At 54.5% G+C, this 23,897-nt stretch overlaps 1 protein-coding gene across 1 annotated transcript in view; it reads left to right on the top strand.

Moving 5' to 3' along the window:
• The window catches only part of SIRPA (signal regulatory protein alpha), a 43,747-nt gene that overhangs the window by 5,723 nt on the left and 14,127 nt on the right, over positions 1 to 23,897 (top strand). The window contains exons 3-6 of the mRNA XM_081096981.1: positions 13,553 to 13,903; positions 19,775 to 20,095; positions 20,641 to 20,961; positions 22,769 to 22,879. Of these exons, the coding sequence (XP_080953107.1) occupies positions 13,553 to 13,903; positions 19,775 to 20,095; positions 20,641 to 20,961; positions 22,769 to 22,879 (1,104 nt within the window). The remainder of the gene's footprint in view (positions 1 to 13,552; positions 13,904 to 19,774; positions 20,096 to 20,640; positions 20,962 to 22,768; positions 22,880 to 23,897) is intronic.

Here is a 23,897-nt window from a genome sequence, read left to right as displayed (position 1 = left end):
GGCTACTCACAGGACAGCAGAGCTCATAAGGGAGTGAATGTCTTTGGCCGGAGGTTTTCCCCTGTAGCTTTTATGCCGGCAGGGGATGGATAAGTTGAGCAGAAACCCAAGCTGTGTGATTTAATTGTCTGGTGGTGGGACTGAGTGCTGTGGGCATAGCTTGCCTCTAGGTGTCTCTGTCCCTAGCCACAGGTCTGGCATTGTGGGTTCCCAAACATGGGAAACCAGAGGGGGGCCTGAGAGAGTCAGTTCTCTCCTCCAGCACCTGATGGCAGTGGGAGAGAGGAAGGGACTGGCGGGCTTACCCAGCAGATCCGTGGCAAGATGTGGGTGGGACGCCAAGCCCAGCCCCCTGTGGTTCAGGCCAAGGCTTTTTAAAGCAGGGGTGTGCTCGAAGTTTCCATCGTTAAAGCTAGAAATCTGACAGGATCCCAAATGCCACGGGAAAGGACTACAGTAAAAATACTGCGAGTCATCTTTTCTGGCCCCTTCCTGGGCTCAACAGTTCATGTGTACGATCCCAGGGGCGCTCACAGCACCCTGGGGAGTGCGTGGAGTGACCGTCAGATTTGAACCATGAGGAAACGAGTCTCAGAGAGGTGGAGCAACTTGCACAAGGCCACACAGAAAGTGGCCAAGTGGAGATGATGACCCAGATCAGCCCAGGCGGTCAACTGGACGGTACTTAACCCGGTTTGACAGGTAGGGGAACTGAGGCCCGGGGGTGCCAGCGCCTTGCTTTCCTGGTTCTCCTTTCACGTTTCTGTCAATCAGTGTGTCCTCCCCGGAGGCGGCAGCTGTTCCCAAGATGTGTTTCCGTCCCCTACTGGAGAAGGAAGCCTCTATTTTCACAGCTGAAACGGCTTTCCTGTTAGCTCGGCCGCCCGTTCCCGGGCAGGTCTTTGTGGGAGCCCTCTGCAAGATGAGTTTTCCCTGCCAGGTGTCCTGCCAGGCCTTCAGTCCACAGAGATGCAAAACAGCTAAGGTGGAAGTCGGAAATGGTAGAAAATTGGATCTTTGTGTCTGTAAGATTTCCTGGCACATCCATTTGGGGGCGAGAGTGTTAGATGGCTGCAGATGAGCGCCAGGAGCTGAAGGCGATCAGGTGGTTGATCAGGATTGGGAGGGAGGTTGGAAGCGGGGCGTGAGCCATGAGCTTCCAGCCGGGTGGAGAGGGTGGGTGCCGATGCCAGGGCCGCTCTCTGGCCCCATTAGTCACAGGCACGTGTCCTCCAGAAATGGAAGCTCATGGGAGCAGGGGCTGAGCCTTGAATCTGTGTTTTCCTCCTCTTTTTATTTTGGAAAATTTCAAATATGCACAAAATGAGAAGGAATGGGGTAGGGAATCCAGCTTCCACACTGATCTACTGTTTTTTATTTCACCTGCCCTCACCTGGCAGGGGCTGGGGGGTGGGGGAATATTGTAACGCAATTGCTGAAGATTGGGGATCATTTCATCCATCAGTACTTTGATGTGCACCATTGTCTAGTCCTCAAAATGAGCCCCAAAGCATGGAGTCCTTCCTCCCCATTTTACAGAGAAGGACCCTGAGGCTCCCCAAAGCCAAGCTGGGCTCTTCCCCAGGCCACATACCCAGTGAGAGTTAAAGCCGGCTCCACGTTTAATCTTCACCACTTGGTTGTCCTTATGGTTGTTTTAATTATAAATATTCAGTCAACGAGTTTTTCTGAGCATCTACTATGTCCCAGGGGTGGCTCTAGGTGCTGGGGATACAACTGTGGACCACACAAGCAAAACACTGCTCTCACAGAGCTGACATGCTAACGAGGAAATAAAAGCAGACCCAGTAAACATTCCATGAGGTGGAGACAAGTGCCATGAATCAACTGAAGCAGGATGAGGGAATGGAAGGTCGAGTGGGGACAGAGGCAGGGCCTCTCTGAGGAGTGGAGGCCTGAATTAAATGGAGCAGCCATGGGGATATCAGGAGAAGAGCGCTCCACACTGAAGGAATAGCACATGCAGAGATCCTGAGGCTGGAATGAGCTTGCTATGTTCCAGGAGTAGAAGGGCTGAGAGGCTGGAGTAATGGGAGATGGAGTGGGGGAGTTGGGAGAATTCAGGGCCAGACAAAGTAGAATCTGGTTCATTGAGTAACTGACAGTGAACATGTCAGGCCGTGTGATAGGATGGTTACTCTGCAGATGATCTCATTTAGTCCTCATCACAGTTCTGTGAGAAGGGAACTATTATTATACCCATTGGACAGGTAAAGAAACTGAGACTCAGAGAGGTGAAGTGACTTGCCCAAGGCCACACAGCTTATACATGCAGAGCTAGGATTTGAGCCCAGGCCCCTAGATACTGCAGCGTCCTCATCATTGCTTTCCTGCTTCCACTCTGGCCCCTTCAGCCTCTTTACCCATAGGAGCTGAGTGAATCAAATCCTCTTTGTTCCTGCCCCAAACTTTTCAGTAGTTCTCACTGTCCTTAGAATAAAATCAAACTCCTTACTTATGAGGCATAGCATTTTCTGGATCACATCTATCTCGCCATCCTCATCTCGTGTCAGACTCTCTTTCCTCCCTGTGGTGCAGCCACAGCGGCCTTCTTTCTGGTCTTCATATGCACCAACTTCTTTCCTACCCCAGGGCCTTTGCACTTGCTGTTCTCGCCCCTGGAACACCTCCCTGGGCTTTTGCTTCCTTTGTGTTCCAGTTGCAGTCTGATCTCAGAGATGCCACCCCAATATAAAAGAGGTCCCCACCTTATCATGGCTCCGGAGTTGTTTGTTTCCTGGAACCCCTAACTATTTCTATATTTGTTTCATTATTTCAGCCCTGTCTCCCCCTATAGGATATAAGCTGCATGAGAGTAGGGACTATGTCTGTCTTATTCACTGTGAAGTCTCCCAGAACTTTAGCACAGGGACTGGCAACAGTAGGTGGGTTAATACACATTGGTTGAATGAAGGGAATAGGTGGGTACTGAGATCCCCATTTTAAGGAAGATGCTCAGAGCCACAAGGTCACTAGGCAGTTACCCGGGTCCACAGGCCAAGCTGTGCCCTAACTACTACATAGTCCCTCTGTGGCCAGGCCCAGGGCCAGGAGCACACCACACATCCCTGCCCATCGTGCTGACACAAGGATCCATGAAGTATCAGGAAGCACAAAAATATCACTGTCAGCCTGGATGGGCAGTGTTGGCCAAGAAACCCCAGAATTTGTACTTAAGGTTCTGGCTACACAAAACCACTTGCCCCATGTAGACACCATGACGGAATGAGCAGGCAGAACATGAGGCATGGCACGGTCTGCTGCCCTCTCGGCCAGGGGTTGGCTTGGCGGGCCCACCCGGGGTCCGGTTCCCCCAAAGGGCCCTTCATGGTATGAGGCCATCTGGTGCTGTGATGAGGATGCAGGTGGAGTCAGGTTGTGACCTTGGCCCAATGGCCGTCCCTACCCGAGCCTCAGTCTTATCCTCTGTGAAATGGGAGTAGTGACAGCCCTGTCTCGCTGGGCCCCCATGGAGGTTTGGTGAGGCCTGTCATGCTCCCGGCAGTGTCGGTGTTGGATGCTTGTTAGCCATTATTACTATTACTGTTATTGTTGGGTGATCATCATTTCATGGTTTGGGGCTGAAGGAGCAGATGGAGCCCTCACTCTATCACTTACCAGCCAGGAGACCTGAGACTTACTATGCTGTCCCTCTGGGCCTCAATTTCTCCTTCTGTGAGGCAGAGGCTCAGCGTGGCTGCTCTCCTGCAGGTCCCTTGCACCCTGATGCCCATCTGTCCTTCGTCTTGATGACTCCCCAGAGCCCGTCTCTAACAGGGCAGGCGGTGAAAGGGCACGCGCTTTGGGGCACACACCTGAATATGGATCCAGTATGTGCTGCTTCCTGCCTCTGTGCTTGGGAGCAGGTGTCTTGCCCGCTCTGAGCCTCCGTTTCTCCCTCTGTGAAATGGATACACGACCACGATTTCCTCCTGCATGGGGACTGCTGAGGGTTAAGGGAATTAAGAGCCATGGAAAGTGCTTTCGCGAGCTGCACAAGGCGCTATAAAAGGCATCAGTGGATAGTGTCAGCTTGGGGGAAATCTCGTCTGTCCGGAGACTGTCTGCTGCAGGCAGCAGTGTGCTGCAACCTTGGCAAATGCCGTTTAATAGCTGCGTGTCGCTTTTAAGGGGGCCTTTATCTCGGCTGGGAAATGTGTGTACGTCCTTGGCAGCCTGAAATCCCAAGAGCCTGAGCTGGAGGGGACCCTGTCGCCAGGAGAAGCGCTTGCACAGAGCTTCCATGGCAGACGGTGGGTGTGTTCGAGCCTGTCCCTGCCTCTTCCCTGCCTCTCAGGCTCTCAGCTTCCTCACCTGTAGGGAGCGGGTGCTGACAGCAGCACTCGCCTCCTCGCTGGGCTGTGGTGACAGTTAGGCGGGGGAGGGCTCCCCATCATCTGGCCTCATCCACACGCTGTGCCCATGAGAGCCTGGAGAGCATGGTGGGCAGCACCGGGCCGTCTAGAGGAGCACTTGGGCCTGGAGGTCGGAAGGACGCCACCTGGGCTCTCAGCTTCCCCAGGCCTCAGTTTCTCCCCTGCAAGAGGGAAGCGGGAAGAAGGTCCTTAGGTTGTCGAGGCACCAGGTGCGGTGAATGGTGGGGGTGCGTGTTCGCGCATGCTGCCCCGCTTCCCCTGGCTCCCCTCAAAGGGCAGTTACCGCACACACATACTGATGGTCACTCCTTCCTGCTTTGCAAACAGGGCCACGCTGCAAGGAGGTCTCATCTAAACCCAGCAAACACTCCCCGGGCCTCTGGCCTTCCCTGCCCCGGCCGGCCGCCTGGCCAGCAGCCTGCTCTCAGGCCCTGCTCTGAGTGGTCTCTGCACACGCTGGGGCCGAGCTGGTGTTGCCCCAGAGTGAACCCGTAGCTTCTCACCCTGAAGGCTGTGATCGTGTGTCATCCCCTTCAGCCTGAAACACCCGGGCGTGGGAACGGCTGCCCCGCGCTGAGCGCTTCCTCTGTGCCAGGCACCATGCTGAGGTCTCTGTCCTTATTTCAGCCTAAAGCAGCCCTGGTGCTACTACTATGATGGTCATTATCCCCGTTCTACAGATGAGGAACCGGGCTGGGGGGTGGGGGGGGGGGGAGGTGGGGGGTGGTGGTTAAGACCCGTCCTAGGCCTTTTAAATGGCAGAGTTCAAACCAAAACATGCATTCACCCAATGCCGGCCTGGTGTAAACGTGGAGGGTGCTGCCGGGGACAGAGCCGAACCCTAACTCTCAGGAGGCTTATAAGTACGTCTAGGGGAGGGACAGGGACACGAACATAGCATGTTGGGTGGTGGGTGGTATGAGACAAATAAAGCAGAGCAAGGGGCATTGAGGGGCAATATTTTATACAGGGCAGTCGGGGAAGGCCTCGGGTAGGCCTGAAGGAGGTGAGGGAGCCAGCTTGTAGCTATAGGGGGTGAGAGTGCCAGGCAGAGGCCGTGGCAAGTGCAAAGGCCCTGAGGTGAGTGGGGAATCTGGTGTGACTGGGAGCAAGGCTGTCGGGTCCTGGTGCCACCGGAGGATCCTGGGTCTCACTCTGAGTGCCGGGGGCCTGCCGGGGGCTCTGAGAAAAGGAAGGCTGTTCCCTGGCGCAGGTTTCGGAGGCTCCTCTGGCTGCTGGAGGAGTGTGCGTTGGAGAGAAGTGAAGTAGAGGCGGGGAGGCCAGTTCAGAAGCTGAAACGAGGACCCAGGTGCGGGATGGGGGTGCAGGAGAGGCTAAGGAGAGATGAGGCTGACCACGCCTTGGAAGTCGAGGTGACAGGATCTGCTAATAGAGGGACATGCTGGGCAAAGGGGAGCTGAGAAGTGTCCAGTTCTCAGCCTGCTCTTCTGACCATTGACCACGGAGCCTTAGAGGGAGAGATGGTGGTGCTCCCTTGCTCACAGGTGGGAAAGTGGGGGCTTAGAGAAAAGTAACATTGCAAGCCACCCCCAGAAATGAGACATACTGGTCTCTGGCCCCAGAGCCTAAGCTTTAGACTCTGTTGGTACCTTAAGAGTTTGCCTGCTACACGGAGGGCCTACCAGGGTCTACTCTTCCCCTGCAAGGACTTGGCACAGTGCCAGTCCCTGAGTTGCCTGGAGTGGGGGTGGAGGAGCGAGCACCCTGAGCCTGCTGGGCCTGCCCCCACCTTATTTGCAAGGCCACGTGTGTCCCCACTTTTGCTGGCTCCAATGCCGGTGGTAGCTTCTGCAATACCTGGGGTGTCTTCGCACAGTGGTTTATACATTTGGAGTAGTAGACGGCTCCCAATGGCGGCCTGTTGTCCAGACGGCAACTGAAGCCATCCTGTAGGGTGTCAGGTTAGCCCAGGCTCAGGCTGGCCCTATCCCAGCTTGCTCACAGCCAACAAGCATGTGGCAAGGACTCTGCTCGTCCCTGGATTGTCCAGAGCCCTTTTCTCCCCTCTGTACCCTCGCTCATGTGGTTCTGCCCTCCTGGAATGCCTTCCCTTCTCCCTAGCCTCTGCCAGCCTTCAAGACCTAGCTCAGTGGCCACCACCTCCAGGAAGCCATCCCAGATAACACCCCTCTTCCAAGACCCCCACCCCCACCCTCTTCTTGCTCACTGATCACCCTGCACATGGCATTGCCCATGTCTAAGGCTCAACCCCACAAGGGCAGGGACCTGTCTTACCCAGCTGTGTCCTGTGGCATCTAGGACAGGGGCTGGCAGCAGAGTGAGCTTTGAGAGGGCATGAATGGGCCATTTTGAGTCCAGAGAAAAATCAATGACTAGCCACAGCTGCCGGAGCCCTGGTCAACCTGCCTCGGATCCTGAGCTCCCTTGGGAACTGCAGAGTCCACAGCCATCAACCCTCGCAGCCCTGCCCCCCGCCTCCCCCACCCTCCCAACCGCCATGAGTCAGCCCAGAGCTCATGGCCCCCCGCCCAGAGCCGTGAGCTCCAGGCTGGCCTCTTCACTGCCGTGCCCCGTGGCCACACGTAGTAAGTAGGTGTCAGTAGAGGTTTGAGCCTCCTCTCAAGGGCATGACCCTGTGCCAGGGGCCACGCAGGGCCTTGCCCACCAGATAGACTTGAAGGAAGCGTCTCTCCCACCCTCCTCCTCCCTCTACTTGTGCCTAGAAACTCCCACGTGCCAGGCACGTTCACAGCTGGGCACATGGACACACCAAGTGTATACACACAGTGGGACCCCCCCACACACACACTGTGGTCCCTGCTCCCCTGCACTGTGTCAGCACACACGTCTCACATCACACTCGCGTGTACACCGCCCCCCACGTGCACACGTAGTCTCCCTGCACACACACCCTCCACACACACACTCACATACACATCCCACTCACGTGCTTGTCTCTCCTGTACTCCCCTCCCTGCAGGCGCATTCAGAGGCCCTGCCACCCTCACACCCCGCCCAGGCATCTGCTCACACCCTCAGGCTCAGACACACCCTCTCGTGCCACCCACATGCTCACACACTCCCACGCCAGCCAGGATTCAGATACTTGTGCACACAGTTCACACCCCTCGTGCCCCTGTGGCTGGCCCCCATTCAGACACTCCGAGCTGTTCCGTCGCACATTCGCGCACACATGCATCATCTCTGCACACACTCACCTGTGTACACGCCCCCCATGCATAGTGTGTGAGTGCTTGCACTTGGCACCCTCAGGCACATGTGTGTACACGCCCACATCTGCTCCCTTTCCCTCCCACATGCGTACTCAGCCACACTCCTGCACTGCACACTCACCGCCATCGGATCGTAACCCAGAAGACGCCGTGGGGGCGCCTGAGGAGGCGCTGCTGTGCTCGTGGGCTGATAAACCAGCAGCCCCCCCACCCCCGCATTAATGACCATGACTGTAGTCAGGGGAGGGGTGCCACGCTTCCCCGCTGTGAGGCTGAGCGGGGCGGGTGGGTGTCATTTGAACCATCTGGGGAGGCTGAGCCTCAGGCACAGCTGAGCTCCAGCCACAGCCTCAGGCCCAGGGCTTCTCAAGTTTGCGGAAACCTGGTGGGTGGCCCCCATCCAGTCCGGAGGCCCCTCCCCTGTGAGAGGCAGTGAGCACTGGTCTGGGAAAGGCTGGCTCTGGGCAAAAGCTGGCTCTTCAGCTTTGTTCTCTGTGCCTCCGTGCGACAGGCGTCTGCAGGAATCACGTCCAGGGATCACAGGGGCCCTGTTTCTTTCCAGCAAGGTTCAGTTCTCAGTTGATTTGTTTTTCCATCAGAAAAGCACCCATGCTTATTTTTCCACTCCTAATGAACATCGTTTTCATTGTTTCTTAATCTCAAAAGCCAGGCGTGAACACAGAAAAAAACTTACCCAGGCCTGCTGGTCCGTCCTCAGCCCCCGTCTGGCTCCATCTCTCACCCTCTCGGCCTGTTTGTGGAGGAGACGGCGGTGGGAGCAGCAGGTCGCGGGGATGGGGTCGGAGATGGCAGCAGGAGTCACTTGTCTAAGAGGTTGTGGTTCATTCCAAATGTAATCACTTGATGTAATTCTTTAAAGTCTATCTTCTCTGCTTGTGAGCAGGCTCCAGGAGGCCAAGGACAGAGCCGTCCACAGCCCTTCGCCCAGGGCCTGGCGCACAGTAGATTCTAGTAATTCATCCCTGACCGCCCCGGCGCTGTGGGCTCCCGCATCCTGTGGACACAGTTCCTCTTGCAACAAGCACACAGGGCAGGCACCACCCACTGTGCTGACTTCTTCCATTAGAAAACTTCCTCACACGTTTTATTTCCTTACTTTAGTTTTGTTCCCAGAGCAGTAAATGTTCACTGCAAAAAAAAAAAAAAAAAAAGGCTTCACTATATTGTTTTCCATAGAGTAAAAAGAAAATGTGCCCACCCCGGTCCCATTTCCCAGTCACCTCAACATTACTGTGTTTATCATTCTAACCTAGACCTTTTTCCCTAGACATGCGATCGGCCAGTCAGTCTGCAAATGTTTAATGAGCATCTACTCTGTGCCTCGCACTGTATCAGGAGTAGTGAGCAAAACAGGCAGACTTCTTGGGAGGGAGGCTTAGTCAAGCAACAAACATGTATGTAACCTACATATTACACACATAGATTCTTCTCATTACTCAATGGGATACTGTAAATATTCTTTAATATTCATCCAGTTTAGAAAATCTGAAAAATCCCTCAAATAGAAGGAAAAGAAAAGAGGAACCCATCGGCTTTAGATTCATGATCCAACGAGAGAAGTGTTTTATAGCTTTGTATACCACCTTGCAGCTGTTTATTTATATTCAGATTTATTTTATTTTACAAAGTCAGGAGCATACTGAGAGCATAGCTTTTCCCTTCTTTTTTATTGCACAAGTAATGCAAACAGAACACATAAAAACAAAATCCCTTGTAAGTCTACTGCTCACAATTAATCACTGCTAATCTTTAATATCATACTTCATTTTTTTCAAAACTGGAAGTTTGGGATCATGCTGAACGTGTCACTCAGTAACTCCCTGCGAATTTCTAATATATCTCCGTGTCCATAATTGAAATTCTACACCATCATTTTCGTGGCTGTAGACTCGGTCATCATGTGGGGGGCTCAACATCATGGGACCAGCCAGTCTCTTTTTCTTGGACATTAGGGTATTTCCAATTTTTCATTTTGGTCAGAACTGAATACATGAAGCAAAAGGTTTGCACATACCAATAGACTTATTTATCTGAGTCTGATTTTACATCGTTTTTATTCACTCATATTTTAACTATATCAAAATGTTGATCTCAGTTGTCCTTGATGGTATTCTGTGATCATTATTTTGTTTTTATACTTTTTTGTTTTCTCTAAATGCTTTGCAATGAACAGGTTTTATTTGCATAATCACAACATCATTTCAAGTTATGCCATGCAGACATTTCCAGATGACCACAGGCCTCAGGATGGTCGCTTTTTATGGCTGCCTGCAATTCCAGCTAGGGCAGTGATGGCGAACCTATGACACGCGTGTCAGAGGTGACACGCGAACTCATTTTTTTGGTTGATTTTTCTTTGTTAAATGGCATTTAAATATATAAAATAAATATCAAAAATATAAATCTTTGTTTTACTATGGTTGCAAATATCAAAAAATTTCTATATGTGACACGGCACCAGAGTTAAGTTAGGGTTTTTCAAAATGCTGACACGCCGAGCTCAAAAGGTTCGCTATCACTGATCTAGAGGATAGGCCACAGTTCCCCGAACCACCCCTTTTCATTGCCTGTTTGGAGTTTGCCCCAACTTTTTCAAGATCGTTTTGCAGGAACCCCACCTCAAACAGCTCCCACCCCTTTGGTACATTCTGCCAAACTGCTTTCCCAAAAGGAGGCTCCAGTTTCCACTCCCACCAGCAGCGTGTGAGAATGCCCGCCGAGATGGGCGGCTCAGGCCCCTGGACAGCCTCTGTCCCTGCCAGGAGGGCAGGAGAGGGCAGGAGAGTGCTTTGTCCGGGATGCCAGGATGATGACCCCGGACCCAGGACCGCAGGAGTGGGTTTTAACAAGCCCGGTTCCCAGAACAGAACCTGCAGAGAAAAAGAAAAGCAAGCAAGCAGGAAAAAAACTCTCTGCTGGAAAACACACACACATACACAGATTAAAATAATATTTGGCACTTACGTCGCACTTTTAAAATTCTTCAAACGCTTTCTAAACACTAGCTAATTAATTAAGCCGCCGAAATCTGGCTGCAGTTGGTAGAGAACTTAAACGGGGGTGGGGAGGGCAGCCCTACACAGCTCCAGATTTTATTGTCGCCTGCCCGGGTGTGATTGCGGGCCTCCGACGGCACCACAAGAATAGACCTGCTCCGACACGCGCACGCCTGGTTCTGCAGCCTCCCCTGCTCACACCGCTCCCCTCAGCCGCTGACTCACAGCCCCGCGTGGTGTTATTGATGAAGATAATAATAACTGCCATGGATCACAGGCATCTTCTGTGGGCCAGGTGCAGTCCCAGGCTCCAGGTTTGCCTGTCGCCGGGTTAGGCCTGTAGCAGCTCCATTAACAAATAAGGAAAGAGGCTCAGAGAGGGGTTTTCCTGGGAGCAAGGAAACCCTCCTCCCTTCGTTCATGCATGCCCTCGACGTGTGTTTATCAAGGGCCTGGTGTGTGTCAGACACGGTTGTAGACGGGGTGGGAAGAGACCCTCGTGGATCCTACATCTTGCTTGGGGGGCCATGACAAGCCAGAGAAAATCAGGTATGTAAATAATACATCTGATCATAATGGGATGCAGACTCAAATTTAAGCAGCACCCATGCAGCAAGCACCCACGTCCGACTGTGTCAGATGTTATCGGGAGTGGGGGTGCTCCTCCACTTCATGAAGGTGGAGTGGGAGCCCAGGGAGGGCGGGGCCCAGCTGGCTAGGGGGGGGCCCAGTTCCCAGGCCTGCTGGTCCCAGCCTGTGCTGCCCCCGGCAGCATTTCCAGTTCCCTAGTCTCCGTGCTGGAAGGCAGACCCACTGGGATGTACCTGGTTGGATGCTGTTGGCAGCTGCTGGTGCTGCCTCCGGTGTCTCGGGGTCTCTGCTGGCCTCCCCTGTGTGCCTCTCACACACTGGCCCCCAGTGACACTCCAGCCCCTGTCCTCTGTGGACTTGGAGTTCTTCCTTGTACCCCTGAGGGTCTGGCTGCCTTCAGGCTGCCGATCTGAGTCCTGGCTCACCTACCATGGGAATGAGGGCTGGGACAACAGGCAGGGGAGGGACGGGAGGCCTGTCCTGAAGCCCTGGGCTGCCCGCAGTGAGGGCAGATGGAGTCCCTGGCCTCCCTTCCCTAGGACGCCCTGATCCTGACTGTGGGGTGGTGCCGGGCCACTGGCGGTGGGCAGATGCACAAAGTCTCCCTCCTGCCCGACCAGAGGCAGAGGGGGCTGCTCGGGGCACCAGCCCAAACCCTGTATGATGTACAAGGCAGTGGTGGGCCTAGGCCAGGGCAGGACAGGGTCACATTGTGGGTGAGGGGATCACCGGGTGGAGACCAGATGGTCTGCAGCTATAGCAGGCTGCAGCCCCCGCACACACACACACACAGTCTCACTCACTCTGTCTCCCTCTGCCTATCTCTGTGTCTCTGCAGTGTGAAGTTAATCTGTGTGTGTGTGTGTCTCCAAGGTCTTTATGATCTGTCTTTTCTCCCCACCCCCACCTTCTTCTGAATCGGGGCCCTGGCCGCGACTTGCTCTGAGCTCCTTTGGCCCTTCTCACAGCATCTTCACCTGCCTGGTCATCCTCCTGGCTGTGGCCTCCCCTCCCCCAACTCCTCCCCCACATCTGTTTCGTGTGCCCCAGTTCTCCAATGTGGGGCTCAGGCCCCTCCCACCCCCGACCTCTAGGACTCCTTCCAGCTTCCAAGCCTGGACCCCTTGAAGCCTGACCATGCCCACCGCCTGTGGGTCCCCAGCACCCTGGTCTGCAGGACCATCAGCGTCAGCAACATACCCCCCCTCACGTGTTCCTTATACAAGGACAGCAGCTTCCCCTGCCCAGCTTGGTGCTAAGTGACTTAAAGAGAGGGCTGGGGGTGTCTTCATCTTATAGATGGAAACTGAGGCTCCAGACCAATGGATACGCTAGGATACATGTAAATAAAAGGTGAGCCAGGTTTCAGACCAGGTCAGATGGCTTCAACGACCAGACACTTCTTTTTTTTTTTTAAGGGAGAAGGAGAAAGAGTTAGAAACATCAGTGATGAGAGAGAATCATTGATCGGCTGCCTTCTTCATGTCCCCCACTGGGGATCAAGCCTGGGCATGTGCCTTTGACCAGAATCGAACCCGGGACCCTTCAGTCTGCTGGCCGACACTCTGTCCACTGAGCCAAACCAGCCAGGGCCCAGATGCTTCCTTGTGACTCGGTCGTGGCCCAGGCCTGTTGGTTGGTCTGTGGAAACGGGACCAGATATAACTGACAGATGAGGACACTAGGGCTCAGAGGACAGTACAGAGACCTGCCCTACTAAGGGCAGCACTCACATGCGCACAGTGTCAGGCCCACTCACAAGAGTCCCTGTTGGAACTTCTCGGTGGCCCAAGTGATGGCCAAGGTCACAGTCGTAAGACCTGAGCCAAACCCAAGTCCTCCTGCTTCACTGCCTCACAGCCTGCTCCAGCCCCAGCTGCTGAGTCTGGCTTCCTGCTGGGGGCTTGCTTCCTGGGCCAGGCCCCAAACAGAGTCTAAACTCCCAGAGAACCCCCCACACACCAGGCTGCCACCTCTGAGCCTTACCCATGCTGTTCCCTCTGATAGGAACACTGTGCCCCTTTCTTCCTGGTAAATTCAGATTTGAATTCAGAGCCCATCTCAGACATGATACTTTAAGGGAGGGCTCAGGTCTCAAACCCACTCTCTGCCACATCACTTAACTTCTCTCTGTGCCTCAGTTTCCTCACTTGTTATAAGCTCCCTTATTACAGGTTGGTTGTGAGGGTTACATGTATGACACATGCAATGTGCTGGGCTCAAGGCCCGCTCAGGGTGTGCACTCGGTCGATGAGAGCTGTTGTTGATAAATACTGACCAGCCCACAGGCTCCCAGATGCTGAATAAACACCTGCTCTCTGCTTCCCTCCAGGAGGGGCAGGTGCGGAGCTGCAGGTGATTCAGCCTCAGAAGACAGTGTCCGTCGCAGCCGGAGAGACGGCCACTCTGAGCTGCACTGTGACCTCCCTGTCCCCCGTGGGGCCCATCCTGTGGTTCAGAGGGAAAGGACCAGGCCGGGATTTAATCTACAGTCTCAAAGGAGGCCACTCCCCCCGAATAACATGGGTTGCAGATGCCACGAGGAGAGACAACATGGACTTTTCCATCCGCATCAGTAACATCACCCCAGCAGACACAGGGACCTACTACTGTGTGAAGTTCCAGAAAGGAGGTGATGACACGGAGCTCAAGTCTGGAGCAGGCACTCAGCTCAGCGTGAGTGGTGAGTACAGGGGGATCCTTTGTCCCTGGCATGTGACACAGTCAATAAAGATGCTCTCAGTTCTGTGAACAACTAAGAGTCAGGTGCGGAGGTGGGTGCTTATAGTCCTGCTCTGATTCGTGGTCTGATTTCACCCCGTCTGCAGACCAGGGAAGCTGAGGCCTGGAGATGTCATGCTATTTGCTCAGCCACCACGGCTGGTCAGTGGTGGGAAAAGTCTGGGACCCCTGCTTGTCTGGCTCCCCAGCCCTGGCCTTTCAATCCTGTCATCCCCTTGGTGCCAGGGATGAGGGAACTGAAGGGCTGAGTGACTTGCCCATCACAAGGCCAGACCTCACCACCTCCAGGGAGTGCTCCCTTTAATGGGGCCGAGGCTCCTCAGTGACACCCACTGGGCACCTGCTCTGAGCCAGGCTCCGCACTGGATGCTGAGGCAGCTGCAGAACAAAGCAGGCAACGTCTTTGCCCCACGAAGCTTTGTTCTCTCCCTCCAGTGGGGAGAAATCTTTCCAGAGCAAAGAGGGGGAGACCTGGTTTCTTTATTTCATCCTCAGAAGCACCGTGTGAGAATTCCTAAGAGGCACAGACTCGCTGTTGACTCTGCAGTTCTGGGGGGAGGGGATGCCCAGAGCCTGGGTGTTCACTGTGGGTCTGTCCGATCGATAAACCCCTCTATTTCGGGGACTCAGTCACACTGCCACTGAGGCTCCGAGCAGAGGGATCTCAGACTGTTCCTTGCCCGGGGAGCAGGCTCCCCACGTGGTGACTTAGGAGTCACCCCGTAGAGGCAGCAGAAGTGCTCAGTTGGGGTTTTCTGCCAGAGGCCCCGGATCCTGAATCCTGGGATGCCAGCATCTTTAGACCCTCCTTCCCGACCCTCCCAGGCACAGAGGGCACCTGAGGCCAAGAGGTGACAGGCCCTCCATCACATGGCCAGTTAGTGAGAGGCCCATTCCAAAACCCAGTCTGATTCCAGGCAGGTTCCTTCCTGCCCGGGCGTAGGACCCTCCCCCATGGGAGACCTGATGCATAGTAGGTGCTGAACAAAAGCCAATTACACCAAACCATTGAACAAGGAGCCAGAATCCTCCTTCCATTGTTTTCTCAAAACTTCACATGCCCCTCACATCCAGACACTGATCCCAAGGTGATGGGGAGCCTCCCCCTACCTCCAGCCACATCGCCCCAAATCGAGCATCCACATCAACACCTACAGCTGCTCCTCCTTCAACAGCTGCCGCCCTCCGGCCAGTGGAGACAGCATCGTTCATTCACTGTCTTCTGTTGATGGATGTGAGCTGTTCCCAGCCTTGGGCTATTCACACAGTGACACAGGGGTGACCCTTGTGCATGGGTCACCCTACTCAGAGGCAGGCGCCCACGGGAAGTGGCATTGCTAGGACACAGGGTGCGTGCATTTTAATTTGTGTGGGTATTACCACATTCCCCTCCTAGACATGGTGGCAGTGGGGTCTCCCCACAACTCCTGGACACAGGCAGGGAAGGTGGCTTTACCCCGAATTTTCAGGTTTTACAACAGTTCCCAATGGTGTGTCCCTTGCCTCGGCCATCACAGGTGTAAGTGGCTCTGTTTCTGATCTGCTGCCTCCTGGTAGAGAGCTCGTTCCCCTTCCCCCTCTGCCTGCTCAGTGAGGCCCTGGCTAGAAAGCAGGCGGTGGGAGCGGTCAGGAGCCTGTCTTCCTCACGGCATTTCCTCTGACAGCCAGCACGGTGGCAGGGGCTCTCTGTTGGCCCTTTGGAGAGGTGAGGACGCTGAGGCTCAGAGGAGGACCTAACCGACGAGCAGGTACAGAGCTAAGATTGAACCCCGAGCGGCCTCACAGCCCTGCTTTTTGCCACACCCCACTGTGCTTGTCAGAGTGTGGAGAACGCTCCAGACCTCTCTTTTTAAAATCTTGAATTGTTCTGTTCTTCATCAAGAAGCATTTTACAAGAAGGTCCTGTGAAAGGCAGGCCAGCTTCACACCCACATCAACATGTACACAGCTGTCTCCCGATGGGCTGACCCTGTTCCCAACGACATGGCTCAGCTTAGAGAAGCATCCAGGAGGCCTTCCCTTTGTGGTGTTTTCCTCACTGAGCAGCCGCAGGAGCCGCCTGGCTCAGTGGCCTGGACAGAGCAGAGAGGGGTCGCTGAGCCCCAGCACCACCGTGGGCAGCATCCCTGTCTCTGCAGGCTGAGGGTGAGGAGGGGGCATTTCCTAGAGGGCCCTGTGGCCCCAGTGAGCAGGAGCTCATAGTCTCTAGACTCACTGTCAGGAGCCCGTTCTCCCATTTATTGCTTCAGGGCCCCGGGCCTGGGCACTGGAGGGCACTCCTCCCTGTAATTCCTTGAAGTGAGGAATCTCGGGGGAAAGAGGAGGCTGGCAGTCAGTGTTGGGCTGTGAGGTGGTACCCTTACTCTGTGATGGACACGAAGCCTGGGGGCCACAGGAAATGCCCCGGACATGGTGCTGGTGGAGGAGACAGCCCCTTCACTTGCCTCAGCCGTTTTCTCATCTGTAAAATGATAATAATCATGGACTCCTTTTAGGAGAGGGGAAGGATTTGGGTGCTCTGTCTGAATCACCCCAGCACAGAGTAGCACCCCAAAATCAGGTGCTATTTCATGGTGTGGCCAAGTTTCTCTTGCTGGGCCTCAGTTTCCCCACCTGTAGGCAGTGGGTGGTCTCACCACCCTTGGCAGGAAGGTGTGAGGATACAGCTGAGAGGACAGACCCTCAGTGGGCAGCGGTGTCACCCACAGCTGGGCCCTCTCAGGCAAGTCTCAGTTTCCCAGGTTCTCAGTTGCCCCATCACAGCTCCCGCTCAGGGGTCTGTGAAGGTAGGAGAGGATGTCTAGGAAGTCATAGAGCGGCTCAGGGTGTTACTGAGGGTCAGTGCCCAGCGGGTGGGAGCCTGGGCCAGCCCCCTGCATGAGCTCACATCCCAGCTCTGCCACTTCCCGGCTCTGTGACCTCTGACCCATCACTCCGCACACTGTGCCTCGGTTTCCTCATCTGGCAGTGACAGCACTGACCTCACAGAGCAGCTACGAGGCCTGCATGAATACATGTGAGGTGCTCAGAGCAGGGCCCGGCAAGTAGTAAACGTTCAGTGAACATCGTGAGACAGCTGTGCACATGCCTGATGTGAGCTAAGATCGCCAAAGCCATGGGACCTTGGACAGGTCACTGTCCTCTCCAGGCCTCAGTATAAATGGGCTTAAAGGTGGGATTCAATGCCTTTCAGCTTTGAAAGGCTGCTCATTGGAATCACCTGGGAAACTGGTCCCTAGTCCCTGGCTCCACCCTAGGAAGTCTGATTTAATTGCTCAGACATGGGCCTGGCAGCTGAATTGTTAACTCCCAGAGGATGCTAATCAGAGCCAGGCAGAGAGCCTGAGCTAGATGTTCTCTGAGGCCACAGGAAACCTTGTGTTCCCCCCCACCGGCCCCCGCCACCGACAAAGGTGCCCCTCTGCTACTGGGGCTGAGAGAACAGCTTTAGGGGTGGAAGTAGCATGTGCCCATGACGGCTCAGCGGAGGCCCAAGAAAATGAGCCCAAATGGAGTGGCAGGGACACCTCTTACGGCACAGGCCTGGCTGAGAGTGGCACTCTGCCCTCTCCACCCCGAGGAGGGGCAGCCCAGCACCCTGTTCAGATCCGAGCTCCATTGCTGGGGACACCAGCGTGTCTAAACAGGGTCGGAATCCCCACAGATACCCCTGCTCAGCCCCAGAGCCCTTCCTGCCCCAGCACACCAAAACGTCACTGACAAAACCTGTCCTCCCTTTTTGCAAAATGCTTCCTGCTTCTGTCAAGAGATAACCTGTAGGGAAATGCCTGTGATCTCGTGTGTGTTTTGAAAGTCATTTTGCCGAACTTGTTTCCTGAGGGGATCATTAAAAAAAGAGGGAGAGAACCATAATTTGGTGGTTTCTCTGCTTTTTTCATCTGAGTTCTGCACGGCAGCTGCAGGGAGCAGCATTTGAGACTTTTCTTGGTGTTTCCGCTATGCTTTTGTTTTGCAATCTTACTGCCTAAAGAACAAATAGGGCCCGGACAGGCAGGGTGGCTCAGTGGCTGAGCATGGACCTGTGAACCAGGAAGTTGCAGTTCCAACCCCGGGTTGCTGGCTCGATCCCCTGTGTGGGGTGTGCAGGAGACAGCTGATCAATGATTCTCTCTCATCATTGATGTTCCTCTCTCTCTCCACTCCTCTCTGAAACCAATTTAAAAAATATATATTTTTAAAAAGAACAAATAGGTAGTTTCAGAACTAGTAAGGCCAGGTCTTATGATAACAATGGTAGGTGTTATTTATTAAGCACCTACTGTACAAGGGTGGGCAAAAGTCGGTTTACAGTTGTTTATATGGAAAATAATACAATAATTAATAAATGTGAATATAAGAATAAACTCTGTGTTTTGCCCGCCCCCGTATGCCAGGCTCTGTGTGACATGCATCCTCACTCCCCTTACCAGGGTGGTGTCCTCAGCCACTGTGTACAGAGCCGGACCCTGAGGCTCACGGATAAAGAACCGAGATGCTAATAGTAGTCGGTCCTGTGAGTGGTGAGATGAGCCCTGCCTCTCCTCCCTGTGTGCCCTGGACCAGCGGGTCCCTCTCTCAGCCTCATCCCCTAAGTGAGACCACGCAGGGCCTGCCTTCAGGGCCGTGGGAAAATGAGGGGCTGAGGCACAGAGGGACCAGCCCAGCATCCGGATGCCAGGTTTTCTCAATAAACGGTAACTGATCCCAGCATCTCCAGGGGCGTCCAGGCTGCTGGTGTTTTTAACACTTGGTGATTCAAGTGACATTCCCTTATCTATGTCCTCAAATGTTCGATGAGTTTCAGGAAGCAAGTTAGATATTTACAGATGCAAGTTCTTGTTAATGTTTGCCGTCTGCCCACTGTTAGCGAAGGTGCTGGGTAAGAGCTCACAATGTGGAGGCGCCCTGCAGGCCCCTTCTACAGGGAGAAGCTGCTCTCGCATTCGATCCCTGTGTGTGGATGCCTTCAGGACACAGCAGTCCCGCCTGCTCCTAGGCCCAAGTCTGTGCCTCTTCTACTTTAATAAAGATTAAGACATAAACCACCTCTGGCTTTCTCAGCACTCAGTGATCTGTGTGTTCAAACCCAAAACTGACCCAAGAGAAGAAACCAAATTCAGAAAAAAACATCCCATTGTCTTCTCCCTTTCAAACTCAGGGACTGGCCCAGATGAGACAGACCCCGCTGGAGTATCTGTGGAACGAATGAGAACTATGGAGTAGCTCATGAATACCGGAAGGGAGAGCTCTGGATACACATTCAGTTCACAATGGATCTGTGTTTCTTTATTTTTGTGAAGCATCTTCTGTTTTGTTCAAAGCAAAAAGGCTTCCATTGCCTGATTCAACCCACAGTGCGCCCCGGGAAGGAGAAATGCCTGCTGCCCCATTTCACAGATGGGAACTGGGCTGCTCCCTGGCCAGCCGGGGCCCAGCTGCCATGGGGTCCTGCTGCCCCACTGCTTCCTCTACGTTCACATCTGGGACGTTTCCAGGAGAGGCCAGCTAGGGGAGTTAGTATGAAGGGTGAGGCTGCTCAGTAAAGTTGTCCCTGGGCCAGCTGGTGGGACATCACCTGGAGAGGAAAGAAGGTGACTTTAAACTCAGGCCTGGAGTTGCTTGTTGGCCCTGCCCCTCACTCAGGAAACCTGAGTGTCCTCCCAAGTAAGTTGGGGATGATGACACCCCCAGAATTAATAGAAGGATGAAAAAAAAAACACAACAGTATATGAGATGGTTTTGACTGTCGAATGCTTATGGTTAGTAGTGATATTCACAATCATGTTCGTTGTTCATTATGTTCCTTTTAAAGCCAAACCCTCTCGCCCTGTGGTATCGGGCCCCACGGGCAGGTCGCCGCCTGGGCAGACAGTGAGCTTCACCTGCCAGTCCCACGGCTTCTCCCCCAGAGACATCACCCTGAAATGGTTCAAGGATGGGAATGAGCTCCCAGCCTCCCAGACCACCGTGCACCCAGAAGGAGACAGCCCTTCCTACAACGTCTCCAGCACAGCCAGGGTGCTGCTGGCCCCGGGGGATGTTCGCTCCCAGATCATCTGCCAGGTGGCCCACGACACTCTACAGGGGGACCCTCCTCTTCGTGGGACTGCCAACGTGTCTGAGGCCATCCGAGGTAGAGCCCCTCACACCCAGCCCAAGCCACTCCTGGCCCCTGTCCTCCCAGCCTGCTCCTCCCCCTGCTCTTTGCTCCAGAGTTTTTTTCCTGGAATCTAATTTCTGACAATCCTTCCCTTCACCAGGCACCTGGAGGTGCCCATCACTCACCATGTTTAATGGCAGCTGTCAGGTGAACATCCACCACTGTACTTGGTAGTTTTATCTGCTTTACCAATAGCAACTCCAATATCTGAGCACCTACTAGAAGCCAAGCTCCTATGTGCTTGGCAATTTTATTTATTTTTCTACAGTTATAATGTCCCACTGCATGCAGGCTGTGCTTATTTACTTTAGTCACATTACTCTCACAGGAGCTGGGTCCCTGAGCACCTACTGTGTGCAGGCTCCTGTGCTTAGTGATTTCATTCCTATGAAAGAGCACCATCGGTGTCTGAGCACCTGCCCTCTGAGATCCCCTCCCTGTGGTGGGGGAGCTCAGGTTGGAGCCGCCTGGGTGGTCTGCGTCCCATGAGGTCAGAGCTGTGCCCTGTGCTGTTTCAGTTCCGCCCACCCTGGAGGTCACCCAGAACACGGTGTCAGAGAAACAGAACGTCACCTGCCTGGTGAAGAACTTCTACCCCCAGCGCCTACAGCTGACCTGGCTGGAGAACGGGAACACGTCCCGAACAGAAACGGCCCCGACCCTCGTAGAGAACAAGGATGGGACCTTCAGCTGGAGGAGCTGGCTCCTCGTGAATCTGTCTGCCCACAGGGAGGATGCGACGTTCACCTGCCAGGTGGAGCACGATGGGCAGCCGGCTGTCACCAAAACCATCACCGTGGCGGCCCCTGCTCACCAGAAGGACCCAGATGAACCCTCTGGTGAGGCCCCCACTTTAACTGACCGGCTCTGACTAGATTTTATCTTTACTGTTATAAGTAGTAATTCATGCTTATTATAGGATAACCTAGAAGTCTATAGATAGAAAGTAGCATGTTGAAGTGAGCTCCCCTCCCCACACCCCACACTCCATAGTCACCACTGGTAAGAGTTCGGCACCTACCTCGATAGATCTTTTGACATCAATGTACATTAAGAAAAGAAAGAGCGAGGGACGGCGGGAGGCCCTCACAGTGCCCTGCCTCTTGCTTTCTTCTCACAGTCACTGTGTTCACCGGCCATGTCGGCCCCTGCCTCCTCCTGGCTCTTTCTGACCTCTGCCTGGTCCCCTGGCTGCCATTGCACGTCTGCCCCACAGGGAGCGGGGCGGGGCTTCCAGATGTGTGTGGCTTCCGTCCAGTGTAATCGCTGCTGCGGTGCATGTCCTTGTGCATATTGTGCTACACGTGCAGCCGTTTCTATGGGACCATTTCCCAAAGAGCATTTCTAGGCCAGAGTGCGTGCTCATGAAGATGCTGGTAATGCTGCCACCTCCTGGGAGAGTCAGAGGTGCAGGGTGCCACCCCAGCACCCCTCTGACGTGTTGGTGTGTGTCTCCTTTCTTTCTTCACAATGGCAGCACCTAGTTGGCGCTTCGGTGCCAGCGAGGAATGTTCCATCGTTAGCATGGCTGTGCCTTGGACACAGCAGAGCCTTTGGTAGAATAAAGGCCATTTCTTTCCTTCGTGCATCTTTCAAGGGGCCAGAGAGCTCCAACGAAGGCCGGGGCCCTGTTAGGGTGCCCTTTGATGTCCCCGATGCCTGCTTCTCATCGGACGAGGCCTGCACTTAGAGCAGCATGTGCGGTCGACCTCTGGCCCTGGCCCAGACCTGCTGGGTGACCTTGGGCCCGTCAGTGCCTCTCTCTGGGCCTCCGATTGCTGCTGGCAGTGCTGAAGGAGAGGCGCTGTGACCCTAGCTTGGAGTCTCAGCTGCTAGGAACCCCGGCATCGCAGCTTCAGGACCCGGCCCTCAGCCCAGCACATAGTAGGAAATGCCTGTAGACAGGAGCAAAGAGTGCGTGAGTGGGTTGGTTGGTAAGTTGCTGATTAATCCTCAGGGCCATCCAACGTGGTAGAGCTTATTCTTGGCCTCAGTAACACAAGGGAAGCCAGTGTGTGGAGGTTCAGGTGACTGGCTCAAGGTCACACAGCTAGGGGCGTGGATTTGAACCCACGTTTCTGCAGCTCAGCCCTGCTCCCGCGGCCCACTGTGCTCGGTGTGGGCTCCCTCCCTGTGCCCCGGGGCCAGCCAAGCCCTTGCTTCATTCAGTGTCTGGGTTCAGAGCCCCTCTGCCTGGGCCCCGGGCACTAATCCTGGGTGGCCCCTGAGAGGTCTGCAGAGCCCACTGGTCACCTGCAAGTGGCCATTCCTCCCCGCCCCCATTGAGATTCGGAGTTTGAGTGGGCCTGTGCCGCCTCGGTGGCCACTGGTTCAGGCCGATGCGGAGAACAGGCTGTTCCCCGGGAGTGATAGGTCTGCCCTGTCCTGCAGCCCGGTTTCCACCATGGCTGCAGCTCCACGCGGCCTCCCCCTGGCACCGCGGCATGGTTTGTGTGTTACCCGCAGTTGACCCATGTGGGGACGTGTGTGTGGAACCATGAACGTGCCCATGAGGCTCGAAACGCCCGAGAAGACCCAGCCAGATGCTCTCAGTTAACGGGCTCTTCCAGGGGTGCGGAGAGCGGTGGGTGGCGATTCTCTGGTTCTCATCTGGCGCCTGAAGCCTCTGTTCTGCCTTGTCCCCAGCTGATCCTGGGAAGTTGAAGGGCATCTTCATCACGGTGGGCGTGGTGTGTGCCCTGCTGGTGGCCCTGCTGATCGCAGCCCTCTATCTCCTGAGAGTCCGACAGAAGAAAGGTGGGTGCATTCCCTGCTTCTTCCCCAGGAGTGTGCCCCAGGCTGTCCTTTCCAAAGGGGGGCGGGGGGGGGGGGGGCGTGCAGGAGGGCACTGGGCGCTGCATAGCTTAACCATTAAGATGTACAGTTACTTCCAGGGGTGAGATAGAAGTCCAGAGGAGCAGTGCCACCGCTGGCGCGACACCCTCACTGGGTGGGTCTGGGTGGGTCTGGGTGGGTCCCTCCCGGGGCCTTCCCCTCGTGGCTGCAAGACGGCATCTCTGCTCTAGGCCCTGCCTCCTCATGGCACCTCTATTGAGGTGGCAAACGGAGCTGCAGGGTGGGGTGAGGGTCTCAGAGAGCAAGTAATATTCCCAGGGACCCCCGGCCAATGTTTGCTTTCCTCTTACCTGTCCAGTTACATGCCCAGCCCCTAGGCAGGAGGCTGGAAGAGGGTAGGGATCACACCAGCACCCACCTCCAAGGCTGTTGGCAGGATTAACTGGGTGGTATATGTAAAAGTTAGAGGAGAGCACGTGGCACCCAGCAAGTGCTCAATAAATGTTACTTCCTGTCGTCAGCATTAAACATGAGCTGCCTCCCTGGGAAACTCCCCTCCCGGTGGCAGGAGGGAACATTGTCCCGTGTGTGTGTGTGTGTGTGTGTGTGTGTGTGTGTGTGTGTGTGTGGTTGTGTAGCTCCTGTTGTGACAAGGCCTCTGCCTTTGGAGTCAAGACAAATCAGGGCTGTTATAGGTTCTAAACAATCAGTTTGGCCTCCACGAGGCTCAGTTTGCTCACCTGCAAAATGGGTATAGCAATGCCTATGTTGTAGGATAGTTATGAAACCGAAGAAGCTCATGTGAAATAACAGCTCTGACACATTCTCAGGCCTCAAAAAATGCAAGTTCTCTTTTCTGCTCTCGAAGGAGACAAGTTTAAGCCAGTGTTTCTGAAACTTATTTGACTACAAGTGATAGAAATACATTTCATATGTCAACCTGACACATGCACACCCCATAGATGAGATTAGAACTGTG

The sequence above is a fragment of the Myotis nattereri genome (assembly GCF_964212035.1).
Source record: "Myotis nattereri genome assembly, chromosome: 8".
NCBI classification, from domain to species: domain Eukaryota; kingdom Metazoa; phylum Chordata; class Mammalia; order Chiroptera; family Vespertilionidae; genus Myotis; species Myotis nattereri.
Note: the sequence above shows the minus strand (reverse complement) of the source record. Positions and strands in the feature narration are given on the sequence as shown.